Below are 18,995 nucleotides of genomic sequence, written 5' to 3' on the forward strand. Positions count from 1 at the left end.
AATTTTTTTGATATTTATTTTTGAGAGAGAGACAGAGCATGAGTGGGCGAGGGGCAGAGAGTGAGGGAGACACAGAATCCAAAGTAGAAAGTGGGCTTCATGTTCTGAGCTGTCAGCACAGAGCCCAGGGTGGGGCTTGAACCCATAAACAGTGAGATCATGACCTTAGCTGAAGTCGGACGCTTAACCGACTGAGCCACCTAGCGGTCCCTCAAAGTTAGAGCATAGAAGCAGATGAATTATGAGGTACTTATGGAATTTACAAAACAGACATACTCCTTCAGATTGACTAAACAGGTTTTTTTTTAATGTTGTTTCCTTGTTATATTCTACATAATGGTAATTCTTTGGGCAGAGGATTATCAAGTCATATCCCATGAATGAGTTAGGTACTAAAGTCAGTAAATACAAGAAAAACTGTACCATCAATAATAATAATCCTTCAATTTTCCACAAATTACAGCACACATTTTTGTGTATATAACTCTGTACTTGAATATGTGCTTATAAATATATATAACTTTAGGGAAGTGTGAAATATACAGCAAAGCATATATATATATATATATATATATATATATATATATGCTAAGCACATTAATGGAATGGGGGATAGGATTGTACATATTTGTTATATTTTTATTTTGTTACTCTCTCATGCTTTACTGAATATAGTTGAATTTTGATACACATTATATATATTTAACTTAACTCTAGTGCTTATGTTTTATTGCCGCTGGCAATGAAATATAATCATAAATTATGTTAAGAGAAACATGACTTACAAGTCATGACTTTTATAAATAATTTCATGAAATGTACAAAACAAGGATTACTCTTTTATTTTTTAATAGAAAAACATTTAAAATTATTTTGGGGTTCTTATGCTTGGGGCCAAGTTTGAATAGAACTGAACTAGCTCTCTAACTGGAAATAGATTAGCTCTTCAACTGCAATGAACTACAAAACTGAACAGAACTTTTGGCAGTTGTTTTTTCAGATGTTGGAAAATTGGCAGAGTAGGACTGTGATGCCTAAGAAAAGGGAACTATTCAAAGTGAGCAGCATGATCACCCCAGATTTTTGCACAGAAGTACTATTCAGACAATAGTGTTACAAAGTAGAACACGGGGTGCAGTAGTCTTTGATTAACTGATGAGGCAGAGATCTGAGCGCAGTGCTACTGAGGGGACTGGAATTTGCAGAATAGGATCACAAAAGGAGGGAGGTACATGAAAGGAATTTAAGAAATATTTGTAGTAGTTCCCTTTAGTCTTTGACCAAATACTAAGTTATGGAAAAGTGAAAAAATGATGCCTCCAAAGAACAGCTCATGGGAAACTGAGCTAAATGGAGATTCCAGAGGTTATAGATGTAGAAATTCTGACCAGCTCAATGGAGGAACCTCACTGAAAATTCTGAGCATTCGGTTAAGAACCTTGATAAGACATGCCATAGGAGAAGAGTTATTCTAGCCTTGGAGAAGGGACTACTTTGACTTGCCCTAATAAAAGATTAAAAGTAAACTTTGGAGAGCTCAAACTGTCAACCATTAAATTAACTATCTGCCAGAACAAAACTCTTTTAAAGGAAGATAATAAAATTCAGATAAATGTATATCCAACATACAAAAAAATATATAACATACATAGAAGCAGGAAAATGTGTCCCATAGCCAGGAACAAATACAAACAGACTCAGAAATGAAAGAAATAACAGAATTAGTAGTGCTTATGAAATGTTCAGAATTTTAAAGAAAATAATGAATATAATGAGTGAACAGTTGAGAAATTGCAGAAGTGAAATGAGAAATATAAACAAAGAACCAAATGGAAGTTCTCAAACTGAAAAATGTATTTTCAAAAAAATTTACTAAGGGAAAAAGCTGAAAAGAATTAACAGAGCCTCACAAAAAAAGGCTAAAAAAATAAACGAAATTGTGCCTGTGAGGCGATTTCAAATTGTCTGTCACAAGTCAGAGGAAGACACTGGAGTGGCCTTCTCAACTCCGATAGTTTACTCCAACAATCTGGTAAATCAGTTAAAATTATTTATGCAGGGAATCTTGGATTAATCATGGGGTGGGTGCATAGACTAAATAAGCCCACTTTGAGCCAGACTTTAGCCATGACCCTACTTATTCTCTGGCCTCTGTAAATCCTCTTTGTAATATAGGGGCTGTGATGTCACTCTGGATTTCTGGATATTAATGACAACTCCTGAAAATATTTTTCCCAGTACTTAGTCACGCCTACAGGTTTTGTGGAAAGACTGAGGTTGTCATCACAGTCCATCATTGCTGTGGTGTTATGGAGCTCCTCCTCTACTGTCTGCCAGGAGAGGCAGCTCAGGCATTTTCATCTTTTTGAGTGTTAACCATTACTTTTTCCAACTTGCTAAGAGCCACCTCAGCAGTGACTTTACTGCAGCCATTGGAGTGCTTGTTTCAGTACTTGTAAAATCCACTGTTTCAAAAAGGTGAATTATTGTTTATCCATTCTTAGGTTAGTATCTCAAAATCCAATCTCTAGGGTGCTTTTTTGGTTCCTGTTAGTATATGCTGATTAATTCTTTTTTTTTTTGTTTAATTTTTTTTTTAACGTTTATTTATTTTTGAGACAGAGAGAGACAAAGCATGAACAGGGGAGGGTCAGAGAAAGAGGGAGACACAGAATCTGAAACAAGCTCCAGGCTCTGAGCTGTCAGCACAGGGACTGACGCGGGGCTTGAACTCACGGACCACGAGATCATGACCTGAGCCGAAGTCGGCTGCTTAACCGACTGAGCCACCCAGGCGCCCCTGCTGATTAATTCTTATACTAGTTTGGATATATAGTCTCTTTTCTCCCTTACCAAACCATTAGCTTGGCAGTCAGGAGAGGAGGAAGTAGGGCCAACTCCAGGAGGGTATCTTTTACCTTGTGGGGAAGAGGCCTGTACAGCGGCTTGCAGCACATCTGAAGTGTCAGCTCTTTCTAGGGAAGGAGAGCCACCCCTGCATGCCCACAGGGCCTAAGGAAAAGGGATGCACAAACAACATCCTTACAGTCATCCTGAGAATTTGGGAAAAAGAGGTCATTTCAGCAAGATGTCATTTTATCTGGATGACATATTATGCATGACTGTGATATAAGAGTCTGATATATGAAGCAAAACCTGATAAAACATAAAGGAAAAATAGATATATCCACAGTTATAATTGGAGATTTTAACACTCCTCTTTTGGCAATCATTAGAAAAATAGGCACAATTTCTCTAAGTCTATAGAATAAGACATCAACTAATTGAGTGTAATTGATATTTCTTGAATTCTACTTTGGACTTTTTATGTGCACAAAATAGGTCATATGCTCAACCATAAAACAAGTCTTTATACATTTCACAGAACTGATGTCATACAAAATATGCTCTCTGACCACAATCAAATTAAATTAAAATCAATGACAAAAAGCTCTCTGGAATATTCCCAAATATCTGGAAATGAAGTAGCATAGTTCTATAGTAGTCCCTGAGTCAATGAAGGAAATGAAAAAATATTTCAATCTGAATGATTGAAAGGCAGCATATTAAAAATTGTGGGATGCAGCCAAAGCAGTTCTTAAAGTAAAATTGATAGTTTTAAATGCTTATATGAGCAAAGAAGAAAATTTTATATCAATAATCTAATCTTATACTTAGATGATAAAAAAAGAAAAAGAGAAAGGAAAATAAAGAAAAAGATCAGAAACCAATAAACTAGCAAAGGGACAAACATAAGAAAAAATCAACAAAATCATGTTGATTGTTTGAAAATATAATAAAAGTGATAAAATTTATAATAAAATTGACAAAACTAATTAGACTAATCACCAAATGTTGGCAATGAGGTAGAGTAACCAAGGCTGTCAAATATTGCTGTTGGAAATGTAAATTACAACTCAGCAATTCAACTCGTAGGTATTTTTCCTAAGAGAAATGAAGAGATAGAACCAAAAAATATCTCATATGATTTGTGTCAGTCTGCTCATAGCAACCTTATTCATTATAGCCCCAAGCTAAAAACAAATCAGTTCTTCATCAGTGAAATATTGAATAAACACATTGTAGAATATACATACAAAGGAATGTGACTCACAGTAAAAAGAAATGAATTAGTGATATACACAACAACATGGAAGAATCTAAAAAACATTGTGTTGAGTGAAAAGAAGCCAGTTTCTGGTATCATGGAATGAATTTAGAGGGTGTCCTTCCTTTTCTGTTTTTTGAAATAGTTTGAGAGAATAGGTATTAATTTTTCTTTAAATGTTTGGTAGAATTCACCTGGGAAGCCATCTGGTCCTGGACTTTTGTTTGTTGGTAGTTTTTTATTACTGACTCAGTTTCTCTGCTGGCTATCTGTCTGTTCAAGTTATACTTCTTGTTTCAGTTTTGGTAGTTATATGTTTCCAGTAATTTATTTCCTCCAGGTTACCCAATTTGTTGGCATATAGTTTTTTAAAATCTCTTATAATTGGTTATATTCCTATGATGTTGGTTGTTACATTCATATTGTATGATTCCAAATATATGAAGTTCTAGAATCTCCTGAGGTGTTAGAAATGCTCTATATTTTGATAACATTGTGGACTCCCTGGGCATGCATATTTCTGAAAACTCTGAACTATAACATTTAAGATCTGTATATTTTACTCCAGGTAAATTACACTTCAATAATAAGTAAAAAATAGTATTTTGAAGGCATTTTCAAATTAAAAATATTATTAAAGGTATTTATATCATATATTGAGTTGAACTATTTCTCCTATGAGCTATCAAAATATTTTATACTTAATTTTCTTAACATGAATTACTCAAACTTGTTTTCAAAAACATCTTTTAGTTTATTTTGATGTGAATGATACTTTCTGTTTAATCTTCCATTATTTGCAGCCCTTGTCTTTTTGACAACTGTTTCTGAATTGATTAAGCAAACTGCAAATTTTTATCTCGACAAATAGCAGCAATCTTCTGAGTACATGCTTGAATATAGCAAAACTTCTGGTAGGAAATAGAAAAGTAGTTAACTCAAAAGAAATCTGACTTCCCTATTCCCACCATGTTTAAGGGCTGCATACCAAGTAATATTTCTGGCACTTCTTGGCTTGTGTTGACCTTTATATGGTTATTCATTTTTTATCCTACTGTAAAAGCAGAGAGAGAGAGAGAGAAAGGTTTAGATGTTAGATGGAAATCACTGATTTACTCAATTACCCTTTAAATGCCCTTTATTTTTCATAGGTTGAAGTTACATTATGCATCTTATGAACCAACTATAAGGGTGTTACATGAGAAGCACCACACTTTACTGAAGCAGAAAATGCTGACCTCTCTGGAAAGAGACAGAGCAGTTGGGCAGGTAAAGAAGCCATCAAAACTACCTCAAAATGATTTTAACCATTTAGTTTTCAATAATATAAGTAGGAATATTGGTTTCTGAGATAAATTTAAAAAGGTTTTCAACAATTATGTTGTAAAAAAGATTCATTTGGCAATATTCATAAAAGTTATTTTGTTCGTTTTAAACCTATAAAGATTATTAAGCTAAACATTATTTTTTTAAAAAATTTAATGTTTATTTTTTTATTTTTGAGAGAGAGACAGAGAGAGACAGTATGAGTGGGGGAGGGGCAGAGAGAGAGGGAGACACAGAATCTGAAACAGGCTTCAGGCTCTGAGCTGTCAGCACAGAGCTTGACGTGGTACTCAAACTCAAGAACCGTGAGATCATGATCTGAGCCAAAGTTGAACGCTTAACCAACTGAGCCACCTAGGTGCCCCGAAACTTTACTGAATTAAAATAAATTTATAGGAGATTATTAAAGTATGGTTAGAGGAAGAAACTCAGCCAATATAGTCAAACTAGGATTTAAATGTCAACTTTGACATTATGAATACGGACCTTAGATGCTTTCAACTCAGATTTCTTATAAATAAAGTATAGCCACAATGATCTGCCTTTTAAAAATATTGTTGTTAAACTTATATGAGATAATGAATAAAAACTCCCTGGAATTTACCCCCAAGTGAATATTTGACACACCTGGTTACTGACTCAATTTTTAGTCATTTCTACTATTGACATCCTTTTTCATTCTTCCTGGTGGGGTTTTTACATAGGCCTCGGACAGTGATAGGAATGTCTGGTATAGAATTCAAGAAAGATAAAACAAAATGTTTATGGGCCACTTAAAAAATATGTAACAGTTTATTAGAAAATATAAAAGTGTAACTATGCTTAACATTCTTTTATTGTTTTCTGGAGATTTTCATTTTTGGCCAAACTTTCAGAAGCTACAATAGCTTGTATGATGGTTATATTATTCCTTGAATGATTTTATTGTTAAGACATGATTTAATCGAGTTGTATTTTTTCTGTTCTTGAGTGTAATTCTTAGCTACTAAAATGCAAAACACTACTTGTGTCTCCATGCTTCTTTGTGCTTGAATTTTAATTTTGTATTCTTGAATGTCTGAATTGTATTATTGGTAATATTGCATAAAAGGAGTTTCATATAATTTACATTTTTATGGCATTGTATGTAAAACCTTCAGAATTTTATCTCCTTGCTCCTTTACATTTAACCTTTCTCCTCAGCCTCCCGATAAAAGGCATAAGTCTACATCTTGGAGTGCTTCAAGCTAGATTTGGTTGCTTCTACTTCTTATCCTGCCACAGGTTCAAATTAGATTTACTCATCTGACTCTCCTTATTCCCTGTTCTCATGCTTATCTCACTATTATCCTTCTCTGGGTGAGGGATCCATCAGTGATCTGGCCATATATTTCCAAGAGACCATGTATACTTTGACACCTCTGACAGACCATTCATACTGAATTTCATCATTCAAGGATACCAGGGCCTTCCAGACATCCATGCTGGCAAGTGCCTACACTGTTCTCTAGATTGTTAATTTCTACATCTGCAACCTGTCCAGCCCTGGATCTACACTTACGTGTAATTAGGGCTAAGTTATCTTCCTGAAGAGGTCATCAATTCCCCTATCTTTAATATGAGATGAATTTGGGGGCACCTGGGTGGCTCATCTGACTCTTGATTTTGGCTCAGGTCATCATCTCATAGTCATGAGACCGAGCCCAGTGTCTGGCTCCATGCAGGAAAAACCCAAATTTTATAAAAAATAAATATGAGATGAATTTCTGAGTTTAGATCAAAGGCCATTTTGAGGACATATACAGGCCACATATACTCTTTAAGTTTCAGATTGTTTCTTACTGGTTTAGTTAGAAGAATTAAGGATTGGGAGTGGTAGGGATGAGTCCCATCTGTGCTGCACAGTAGCCATGTGAACATTTAGGTTATTTTACTTCTATATCTTACCTATTTTTCTTACCTATTAAACAGAGATAAAATTACTTGCCTTATGTTTGATATGTATCTAAAGTGAAAACTTGTTTAAAAAATTAAATCACTATCCCTAATGAGGCAGGGTTCAATTTTCCACAACACTGTTCATATTAGCAAAGAACTGTATTATCTGCAAGCTATTTTATTTTGTCTCTGAACCCCTACCCCTGCTATAGACAAAGAAAAAAGAACTTGCTATTAAAGACTATCCAGATCTTCCTGGGTTAAAATAGTCTCTTTGGATTTACCACACAGTATCTGAATGGTATATTAATTGTTCAGCTGAAACTTATCAGTGTTAATTTTTTTTGTCTTCAAATCACATCTCATTCTTCACAAGATGGCTCCTACAACAAGGGACATTATGTATCCATATGACGTGAAGACTACATGCTTGGCCTTCACTTGCTAGTGTTGTGTTACTGGTTTTGGTCATACTGCTGGTGTTGAGGTGCATGGTTCTATGTGGTTCTTTAAAGTGTGAACCTAACATACCTTGCTAAATCCATGACCTCTGCCACAGCATCTGTGAGATCCTTAACATCTATAGCGTCATTGTCATGACTCTCATCTTTTTTCTGGTTAAATGCTTCAAATGGTAACATTTTCATGTATCTCACTGAGACAAGTTGAGACTTCTGATTTCCCTATTCTGCCAATTCAAACTGTGGGCAATCTGGAAACCACTTAAGGTCCACGTACATAGACATACCATCTTCAATCAACTTTCAGACACTACCTGAAGAATATTATGTTTCTATATCACCATTCAAAATATGAAGGTCTTTTTAAGGGACTGTCAATTTTCCTAGATTATTCTCTGAGAAGCAAGGAGCAAATTTAGTCTGTACTTGGAGTATCTTTGAATTATCTGGCTTTCAGTGTCCTTTTCTTCCAATTAGCCACACTTCGATTTGTAGCTTGAGAGGTGAAATAGGTCACTCATATGTGAATTCTTACTTCTCCCTCTCAGGCATAGATACTTTTATACTTCCTTGTTCTATTGGATGAACAAGGATTGGGAGTGGTAGGGATGAATCCTGTCCTCTTCTACTTTATTGGTTACTCTGTATCCTCATTTGTCCTAAGCAGTCCAATGTATACCTGTTATCATAAGGTATCATTAATAATCAGATTTTTTTCAAGATCCAAAATGGGACATGATTGATGGAGCCTATGCAGTATTGTTAGTATCCTAGTTATAAGAAAGGATGAATAAATATTTGCTATCTATAGAGAAAGATGGACACACAATTTATGAATGCAAGGTGCTGAGTCACCAAAAGGACTGTCAGATATTTCTTACACCAGTCTAGTCCCAGGATCAATTAACACATTCTCCAAATTAGAACAGACAATATAGTCTCAGTTTTATCATCTTTCTCCTTGGAGAATGATCCAAGGTTACTATGTAATGAGGTGAAACTTTTTGGGAATGTTTCCTCAAGAAAATGATTTATTATCCACAAGTCTTTGTTTTTGTTTTTGTTTTCTGTTGGAATATTCCTATCAGGTATACCTTGGGGTATAGAGCCTTGAATTAACCTTTTTAAAATTTTTTTTAATGTTTATTTATTTTTGAGAGACAGAGACATGGCTTGAGTGGGGGAGGGGCAGAGAGAGAGAGGGAGACACAGAATCTGAAGCAGGCTGAAGGCTCTGAACTGTCAGCACAGAGCCTGATGCGGGACTCGGACTCACAAGCTGTGAGATCACAACCTGAGCCGAAGTCGGACGCTCAGCTGACTGTGCCACCCAGGCACCCCAATTGGATTAACCTTTTAACTTGAATCTATTAGTGTGTCATGAGGTTGTAGAATGAATTTATTAAAAATATTTGAAAATAAACATATATTAAAATGTATACAAAGTTCCTCTATGATCTAACATGGAAGATGCATCAACTTTTATGCTTAATTTTTGGTTACGTCTTTATTTTCAGTGTCTGCTTTATTTCAGTGATGCTCTGAGAAGTCACTTCTAACCAAAACTTAGGATGTGAGCTTAGAGCAGTGAGAAGTATGTTATAATTTTTATCTGGATTTCTAATCATCACTTTCTTAAAAACCTTATCTTAGTGAACATTTAGCTCACTATCTTTCTCTTTAAACATATAGAGCTCTGTAATACTTTGCAAGAAGGATTAGAATTTAGAATTTTTTATGATATTCAGTTTGTATATAAAGGAGTAAAAGTATACAAAAATCTAATAAATATGTGTTTTCAAATTCTTCAGGTTATAATATAGCAACTGTTTTAAATTTATTGAAATCTTATGGAAAAACTTCTAATTTAATTGTTTTGTTTTATAAAATTACTTGAAAATGTTCAAAATTCTGAATTACAGTCCCATGATTGAAAATATATAAAATATAATTTGTTAGTATATATGTAAAATAAGTTGCATTTTATCTTTTTTTGGTTCATAGGGCTGTAATATAATATATAACATATTATTATTTATATTTATTATAATATAACAATATAAATATATTATAAATAACATTTAATATAGTAAAAGTAAATATATTAATATTTATATTTGCTATAATATTAATGTAATATAATATAATATCAGGAGATATTATATAAAATAAATGTATATATTTTTAGGTCTGCTTGCTGAGAGGATCTAGAAGTAATGAGACTCCAATAGCAAATGAGTATACCCAATGCATTGATATCTATTTCTTTTTAAAAAATGTTTTAATGTTTATTTACTTTTGAGAGAGAGAGAGAGAGAGAGAGCGCATGCGTGCATGGGGGGGAGGGGCAGAGAGAGAGACACACAAACACACACACACACACACACACACACAGATTCTGAAGCGGGCTCCAGGCTCTGAGCTGTCAGCACAGAGCCTGACATGGGGCCCAAACTTATGAACCATGAGATCATGACCAGAGCTGAAGTTGGACACTTAATGGACTGAACCATCCAGGCACCCCTAAATATCTGTTTTGATACCATCCTCCAACAGATGGAAGTAGGGCTGGGCAGGGAAAATACGAAATGCACCTGGAACATTTGGCCCATGTTGAGCTAGAATGTTAGGAAATGATCAGAAGGTGAAAGAAAGGAAAAGAAAAGAAAAGAAAAAAGAAAAGAAAACAAAAGAAACAAGGAAAAAAAGAAAAGAAAGAGGGAGGGAGGGAAAGAAAGAAGGAAAAAAGACAGAAAGAAAGAAGAGAGAGAAAGAAAATACTTAACATAACAATGGGGTATGTCAAGGGACAAAGAAACTGTTACTGTTGTGGGCACCTCTGGAAGTAAATGGACCAAGAACCAAATTTGGTTTGGATGTTGAAACTGATTGTGCTATACACACAGCACACACAGAGGGTATGAAAACTTTTATTACTTACATAATTCACCTCTCTAGGGAAAGCAGCATATGCCTTACCATGCAGGTCTGAAATGTCTTCAGAGAGTAAAAGGAAGGAGACTGGCTTAGGGTTTTTGTTGTGGTTAGGGTTTGGAAGTAGGATGAGGGTCCTTATGTGGGATAATGGGATTATATGGTTTGAATCTCCCATCAGTGCCAAAGGAGGAAGCATCCAGGCTTTGATATCAGTTTTCTAAGATGTAGGGCACTAAGGGAAGTAGGAAGTAAGGATTAAAAACTGTTGGCATGGGGCGCCTGGGTGGCTCAGTCGGTTAAGCGTCCGACTTCGGCTCAGGTCACGATCTCGCGGTCCGTGAGTTTGAGCCCCGCGTCAGGCTCTGGGCTGATGGCTCAGAGCCTGGAGCCTGTTTCCGATTCTGTGTCTCCCTCTCTCTCTGCCCCTCCCCCGTTCATGCTCTGTCTCTCTCTGTCTCAAAAATAAATAAACGTTAAAAAAAAAAAAAAAACTGTTGGCAGTCAAACATCAACAAATGGAGTCATAGCCATTACGTGAATCATCCTGACAGATCTCCCAATGGTCAAATTTTGAACAATTTGAGCAACAAAATAGATTATAACACAGAGTATAAAATAATTATCTGTGAGTTCATAGTAATATAAATAAATGGATGAGTATGTAAATGGAGGAGAAGAAAAACATTTCTCTCAAAGAGGAATCCCAAATGACATATGTAAATAATCTTCTCCTCAAGGAGGTAGAGCTTAACATCTCATCTGTTGTTGGCTATACACAATGACTTGCTTCCACAAGTACAGTGGAAATGGAAGAAAAAGTAATTTTACAATGGAAAAACCTAGACAATACCATTTCAGGAAGGTGAGCAAGAATAACATTGTTAATCTTTAACCATGTTGCTAAATAATGAGCTAATAATGACACTTCTACTCTGCAGTCTTCCTCTTCAAAACCTGTAACTCCTGTCTAACCATGAGAAAACATTAGACAACCCCAAAAGAATGGATATTCTCCAAAATATTACCTGATCAGTACTCCTCAAAATTGTCCAGATCATCAAAGTGAGGGAAAGTCTGAGAAACTGTACTAGTCCAGAGGAAGCAAATAAGACATGCTGACTAAATGTAAAGTGTCCTGTATAAGCTCTTGGAATAGAAAACATGTATTTGAAAAACCATAATGAAATTAGAACACAATATGGAATTCTGTTAATAATAATGTATCAATATTGTCTCATTACTTGTGACAAACATACTATGGTAATGTATGATGTTAATGGGAAATAGGGTGCAGGGTATATAAGAGCTCTCTATTACATTGCAACTTTTATGTAAATCTTATACTATTCCAAGTAAGTGTATTTAAAAACTTAATAATCCATTTGGCATTCAAGAATAGATACAAATTTTTTTACCTTTTTATTTCACCCAGGCATTTTATGAGCACTGATCTATAGATTACGATTATCTGCTGTTTTCTATTAAAGAAATATTATTACTCAGTAATAGTAGGAAAAATATGTGTATCTGCATATAATTAAATAGATGGTATTTTGTGTTGATATAATCATATACAATGAGGGACAAGAAAGCTCTTTAAGGTTTAATTTTTAATTCAAGTCTATTGTTCAGGAAATATAGGTAGGTTATATGCCTCCAAATTAACAAATTTTCTTAATTATGAAACATGTTTAATAAAACAAGGAATGTCTGTGGGTGGAAAATGAGTTAAGAGTTTCAAGAAAAACAATAGTCTCTTCATATTTTACTTTTCAACTAATACTTACCTCATCTTTTATACACAGAAAGATGAATTAAGTTGTTGTGAAGCAATTTCAACAGAGAAGAAATTTCTCTCAAAGTAGAGTACTGAATAATTATCATTCAAAGTGTGGAATGAGTATTCTTGATTCAGGAAACTATGCTATGAAATAAATATTTCAGTTGTTTATAATGGATACCTAATAATTACCCACTGAATTGAATTTAAAATTATATTTTTCTTTTGTTCTAATTCATGTTTAATTATTTAAATATATAGGAATTAATCCAAGAGAAATTAATATCTTTATATCTTTCAGGCAGTATTTAAACACTGTATTTTATTCAACTCTTTTTGAGTCATTTTCTGTATATACAAAAATATAACCCCATATCTTTGGATTTCATTTTTTAGATTTCTGGGCTTCAAGCAACATTGAAGAATATGGAAATAGGGCATAATTACCATGCTTCTGAAATTAGAGGTAAAAATAAAATGTAATAAAACTAATTTAATATCAGTTGGTGATTTTTTAATCTTATCAGAGCTCAAAATTCTGGAGATAATTAAAAGTGAATAAATGATATGGTAACTATTTCACAAATTAAAATGTTAGTGACAAGATCAAGAGGGAATATGGATATGGCACTGTATAACTAATTTCAGATAAAAATATGAGGAAACTATAATGGGAGGGCTTGTGTTTCTGACCGTGATGCTGTAGCTGGTACCAGACTAACCTTCTTTTAATGAAAAAACTCTTCAACTAGACTATTTATAGGGCAGCTACTTTTAGCCTTTGGGAAACAGCACAAGTCACAGAAGGAGATAAGAAGTGATAAGAAGTGATAGAAGAAAAATTTATAAGTTGAGATCCCCTATCACTATGGCTTTGTGCCTGGGGCAGTTTCCAAACCAAATTCCATGCAGGTAGAGGTCAAGAAGAGCATGCCAGTCCTGAAGAACTGAAAAGGCAAAGATTATACATAGTTCACACTGTCCCAGTAAAGTGCACCAGATAAAAAGGGAGCTGCAATAAGCAGTGACCCAGTTTATGAGGGAGTTTACTGAGTCTTTTAGTTGATAGCGGGTTATACATGTAAGAATACCCAAGACTTAACTGTGAGGAGATTTTAAAGGTCTAAGAGGGGAAAAAGGATTCTAGAAATCAAACAGGTATGGTGACATTGGAGTTCTGGTCATATCTGGATGAAGAGACCTCTTTACTCTTTAACTCCTTGTTAATACCATATTAATGTTTAACATAATCATATTAACGTATTAACCATATTAACATAACACTTGTACTGCCCTTTATTATAAAACCCCAAACAAAGCTTACATAGAATTTCTAAGGGAGATAGAATTTGAGTTTGAATCTTATAAGTTAGAGAGCCTTGGGGAAAATGTAGGGCTTTCCATGGATCCACCTTAACAAGGTAGAAAATTAAGCCTAGAATTTCAAGGTGATCATCAAAAAACTAAACTGCATGCTAGAACAAAAATGAATACCCTTTAAAGGAAGGCAGTTGTCCTGAGCCTTGATAACCTGTCATCTATACTTCCCGGTATGTAATTTAAGTTTTCTATGTATATTATAGAGACAGGAAAAGGTGGCCCACAATCAAGATAAAAATCAGTAAATGGAAACGTACACCAGGATGGCCCAGATGTTGAATTTGGCTGGTAAAAATTCTAGAGCAACTATTTTGAATATTATCAAGGAATTAAAGAAAAATATGACATTAATAAGTGAAGAGATAGGAAATCTTAGCAGTTACATGGAAACCAAAAAAAAAAAATTAAATTCTAGTATTGAGAAATAGGATAATTTAAATGGAAATTTTATAGTTCACAACAGATTGAAGATGACAGAAACGTCAGTGAATTTAAGAGATATCAGTTAAAACTCAGTCTGATGACTAGAGAAAAAAATTAAAGGGAAATATGCCTATTTAACAGATGTGAAATTGCAGTCCCAAAGGAGAAAAGAACACGAATGGGACATAAAAATATTTAAGCAAAAGATGACCTAAATTTTTCTAAATCTGATAACATCAACTCCCCCAAAAGCAGCTAACTGTAAACCCAAAGAGAATCAATCCTGGATGCATCATATTCAAACTCTTGAAAATTTAAGTGAGACAATCTCTAAAGCAGCAAGAGAAAAAAATCATATTACATACAAGAGAACAGTAATGTAATAAAGGCTGATTTCTTGTCAGAGATATTAGAGGCTAGAAACAAAGAAATGACAGTTTCAAATGTGGAAAATTTTAAATTCAGAATTCTATGTCCAGTAAAATATCCTCAAAAAATAGGGTGAAATAAAGACATACGGACATTTTAATTTAAATGAAAGCTAAAAGATTTTGTTGCAAATCATTCTAAAGTGTGGGAAATACTAAAGGACTTTCCTTGGTCAGAAGAAAACTCAGATCTCTGGGATTGAATACAGAGATTTAGGAATGTTAAATTCTGGTTAAGATATATATTTTTTATTTTTAATTTCCTTAAAAGAAAAATGCCTTGTAAAAACAAAAAAATTATTGTACATACCTTATAAATCGTAATGCTAACATAAGAAAATAATTTTGGGAGTGGTGCAAATGTTCTATATCTCTGTTTTGGTGGTGGTTATATGCTGGTTTATCTTTGTCAAAACTTACCCAATTCTATATTTAATATGTGTTCATTTTATTGTATGTAAATTGTACCTCAGTAAATTTGATTTTAAAAAATGATGGAAACTCTGAAATATAGAAAGACTGCAAAACAGTGAATTTTCTTAATAAATATGACATCCTATTATGTCATATGACAGAAGACTATTCATTGTGTTCAATGGTTAAAGCTTAAGAGAAATAGCATTCTCATATTTGAAATTTTTTTTCTTAGCCTTGATTCAGTAGTTCCTTTCAAATATTTTAAGTTAAAGAAATGTTAGCTATGCTCAATGATTCCTAAAGATACTATGAACAAAGATGTTTATTGTAGTCATATCTATAGTAAAAAAACAGTGCAATCTTATTAACCACAGGTGAATGTTTAAATATGGCTGATCATGCAACTAGAAAGTCTTTAAAAATCATGCATAAGAAAATGCTCACATCATAAAGTTAATAAAATGTTAAAAAAATAAGAACATTTATATAGTAAAAGGTCATAGCTATTAAATATATGCAAATAAAAATGATGCATACCAAAATATATACATAATTTGCATGATGTGATTTTTTTCTACATTTTTTCCTTATTGCATTTTTTTTTTTTTTACAAAGGATATATATTTTTGTTAAGATAAAATTACTTGTTTCCAGGGTGTCTGGGTGGCTCAGTCAGTTAAGCATCTGACTTCAGCTCAGGTCATGTATGATCTCATGGTTTATGGATTTGAGCCCCATGTGGGGCTCTGTGCTGACAACTCAGAGCCTGGAACCTGCTTCAGATTCTGTGTCTCCCTCTCTCTCTGCCCCTCCCTGCTTGTGCTCTGTCTCTGTCTTTCTCTCGCTCTCTCAAAAACAAATAAAACATTAAAAAAATTAAAAAATTACTTGTTTCCATCTGTAAATAACTTTTAAGAATGCAGTCAGTTATAAATATGAAGGGATAGTGTCAGACTATCACAGCCTCAGGAACTCTAACTTCCCAAATGACTAAAATGTGTGAAGACCAATATGTATAAGATGGCTTAAAGGTTGAGGAATTTCGTGCACTGAGTTGATAGTTGTAACAATTAATCTCTAATACTCCATTCTACTCTAACAGTTTGTGTTCTTTATCCTTGGCATCTCTATTAAAATAAACTCATGGTTTACTGATAACTTCTTTATGAAATTATATTCTGCTATTTAACCTAATTTATAAATGAACACGGTGCATGTTTTTCTAAGTTACTTTGAAGACCAAGTTTGTTTATATTTTGATACGTGATAAGTGGCTTTTGGTAAAAAAGGAATAAATTTCAACACAACATGATGAAATACTTTCTTTTAATTGTATAATCCCAACTACCTGAATAAAGTTAATTCCTTATATTCTGTACTGAATAATTTTACACTGTTCATAAACATGCATTCTAGTTTTAGATATGGGGCTTTCAGTACCTTTCTCTAAGCTTCTGGTCTTAGCATTTGGCAGTGTCATGGCAGACTCTGTCACCTCTCTGATTGCCTGATCAACTTGATAGTAGAAGATCAGTGAGGCATAAATGCTAATTATTATTATTTTCAATTATTATCATGATCAGGATGTCATTCTTGGGTGTTGAAAAGGAAAATACAATAAAAGAGAACTGGAAGTGAAAAATTTTCCTTAATGTCAGTGAGCCATAATTGCTGCCTTCCCTCCTGCCCCTCCCCCATCCCTCCCCCAACCCCACGCTTACACTTCCCAGATGGGGCTCTAACTTTTAGCACCATCAGGGAGAACAGGCAGTCTGGATACTCAAGTGTTTTGAAGTCTTTTTAGTGGTTTCATGTAGAACTATGTTATTCAATATTCTGTTTTTAGGTTATTGTCCAAGTTGCTTTGGAGATTTTCTCCTTTGTCTGAAACTGGTACTGAGTAGAAAGAATTATATCAGGAAAGAATCTAAATGCCAGCTATGTGCTTCCTTGCCTTAAGAATTCTTTGAGAGCCTTGACTCATCCAGATATTTTTGTGTTCATCTTTTCTCTGTTATAAATCTAGTGTTATAATTTAGAACACTTAGTTATTTCTTTTAGTTATGAGTTAATGATTGTAACTTTATTAATTTATTTTCAGTCATTTTCCTGTTTAAAAATATAGGGAGAAATTATGTATACGTAAATATGTATATGTATATGGAAAGATGTATAAAAGAAAGAGACTTTCCCTGTCACGTTTATTTTTCCCCCAGGTGGTTTTTTTAGGACTGTTCTCTTTATGTCCAGGAGAGTTTGGAGACTAGTGTTACAACTACATTGGAAAATTACCCAATTATTTTCCTTTCTTTTTTTTTCAACTTGAGAAGCATGAAGAATAATATTTTGTTAATACAATATTCTTCTAAAAATCTGTTATTTATTACCCAATTCCACAAAGGATATTTTGTCATTGTTTACCATTCACTCCTTTGACCCTCTTCAACTTTATTCATATACACATGAAATCTCATGACAGGAATTTGGAAATAATGTAACTGGAGATTGGCTACTATGCTCTCTAACTGGCTTATCATGCCATTTAACTGACCTTGTAGTAATGACACCCTGAATTTTGGGGAAATGAATTTGACACCTGACTTAAAACATTTTGGTAATGGGGCACCTGGGTGGCTCAGTTGGTAAAGCATCCAACTTTGGCCTAGGTAATGATCTCATGGCTTGTGAGTTCAAGCCCCACGTTGGGCTCTGTGCTGACAGCTCAGAGCCTGGAGCCTGCTTCTGATTCTGGGTCCCTCTCTCACTCTGCCCCTCCACCACTTGTGCTCTAAGAATAAATGAAACATTAAAAAAAATTAAAAGAACACTTTGGTATTATTTCAATATTACTAGTACAATACTTTAAAAAACACATGTATCATTATGACTTTGGCTTTCATATTTTGATTAAAATTGTATTTATCATTGCAAGACAGTATAGATACTAAGAATAAGTTGTGTTATCTTGTAGTTGTTCCTACCCGTGAAAAAGAAAATGCACTGGAAGGTCCTACTCAGAAAGGTCTTCGTGAAGCCAGGGAGAAAAACAAAAGTAACACAAAGATAAAAGATAATACAAAGGTATGGCTTTTTGTTGTTATTTCCATTAAATCATACTTAACTCTCAGATCTTCAGATCCATGAACTCATATGGTATTATTATTTCACTGGAAGAGGAATTTAGAGGTTATGTATATCAAGCCCCAACGTTCTTAAATGTTACTAATATGTGAGGGACATATGCTTACTGGTGGCAGAGACAACTCAGTGAATGCTGCCACGCACCCCAATATAATCACAGGCATGTGCGCTTACCTAGTCAGTTTTCTGCTTACTCTGTCCAAAGAAATAACTCCCACATAGTCCCTTATTTCTTCCCTAATAGTATAACTTTAAACTTTACTTAGTCTTCTTTAAAAGTAGAATGTAAAGAATTATGCCCCATTTAGAAATCTCCTTAGATCTGAGTGCCTTTGCTTTGCAATTGGGCTGATAGTGAAAAACTTCTGTAATGATTGAAGAAAAATGGCACTTGTCAGGATGAGCACTGGGTGTTATGGGTAAGTGGTAAATCACTAAATTCTATTCCTGAAACCATAAGTACGCTATAAGTTCACTAACCTGTATTTAAATTAAAAAAAAATAATAATAAATGGAAAAAAGTATCTGGTCAAAGAGATCAAAAATGAGGAAGAGAGAAAAGTACATAAAACCTGTAAGGAGTTTAATTTCTTGTCATGAAAATTGCATGAAATTCTAGCTGACGTAATGAATTTTCTTACAAAGTACATAATTGTTACCTTTGAGTTCTAAAATAT

The 18,995-nt window shown here is 34.0% G+C and overlaps 1 protein-coding gene across 2 annotated transcripts in view; it reads left to right on the forward strand.

Annotated features, from left to right (window-relative positions):
• Window positions 1-18,995, forward strand: part of SPAG16 (sperm associated antigen 16) — a 1,018,955-nt gene that overhangs the window by 42,806 nt on the left and 957,154 nt on the right. For both annotated transcript variants that reach the window (XM_015539276.2, XM_042995277.1), the window contains 3 exons: window positions 5,260-5,377; window positions 12,926-12,995; window positions 18,149-18,258. In XM_015539276.2, the coding sequence (XP_015394762.2) occupies window positions 5,260-5,377; window positions 12,926-12,995; window positions 18,149-18,258 (298 nt within the window). The remainder of the gene's footprint in view (window positions 1-5,259; window positions 5,378-12,925; window positions 12,996-18,148; window positions 18,259-18,995) is intronic.

This window comes from Panthera tigris, chromosome C1 (assembly GCF_018350195.1).
Source record: "Panthera tigris isolate Pti1 chromosome C1, P.tigris_Pti1_mat1.1, whole genome shotgun sequence".
NCBI classification, from domain to species: domain Eukaryota; kingdom Metazoa; phylum Chordata; class Mammalia; order Carnivora; family Felidae; genus Panthera; species Panthera tigris.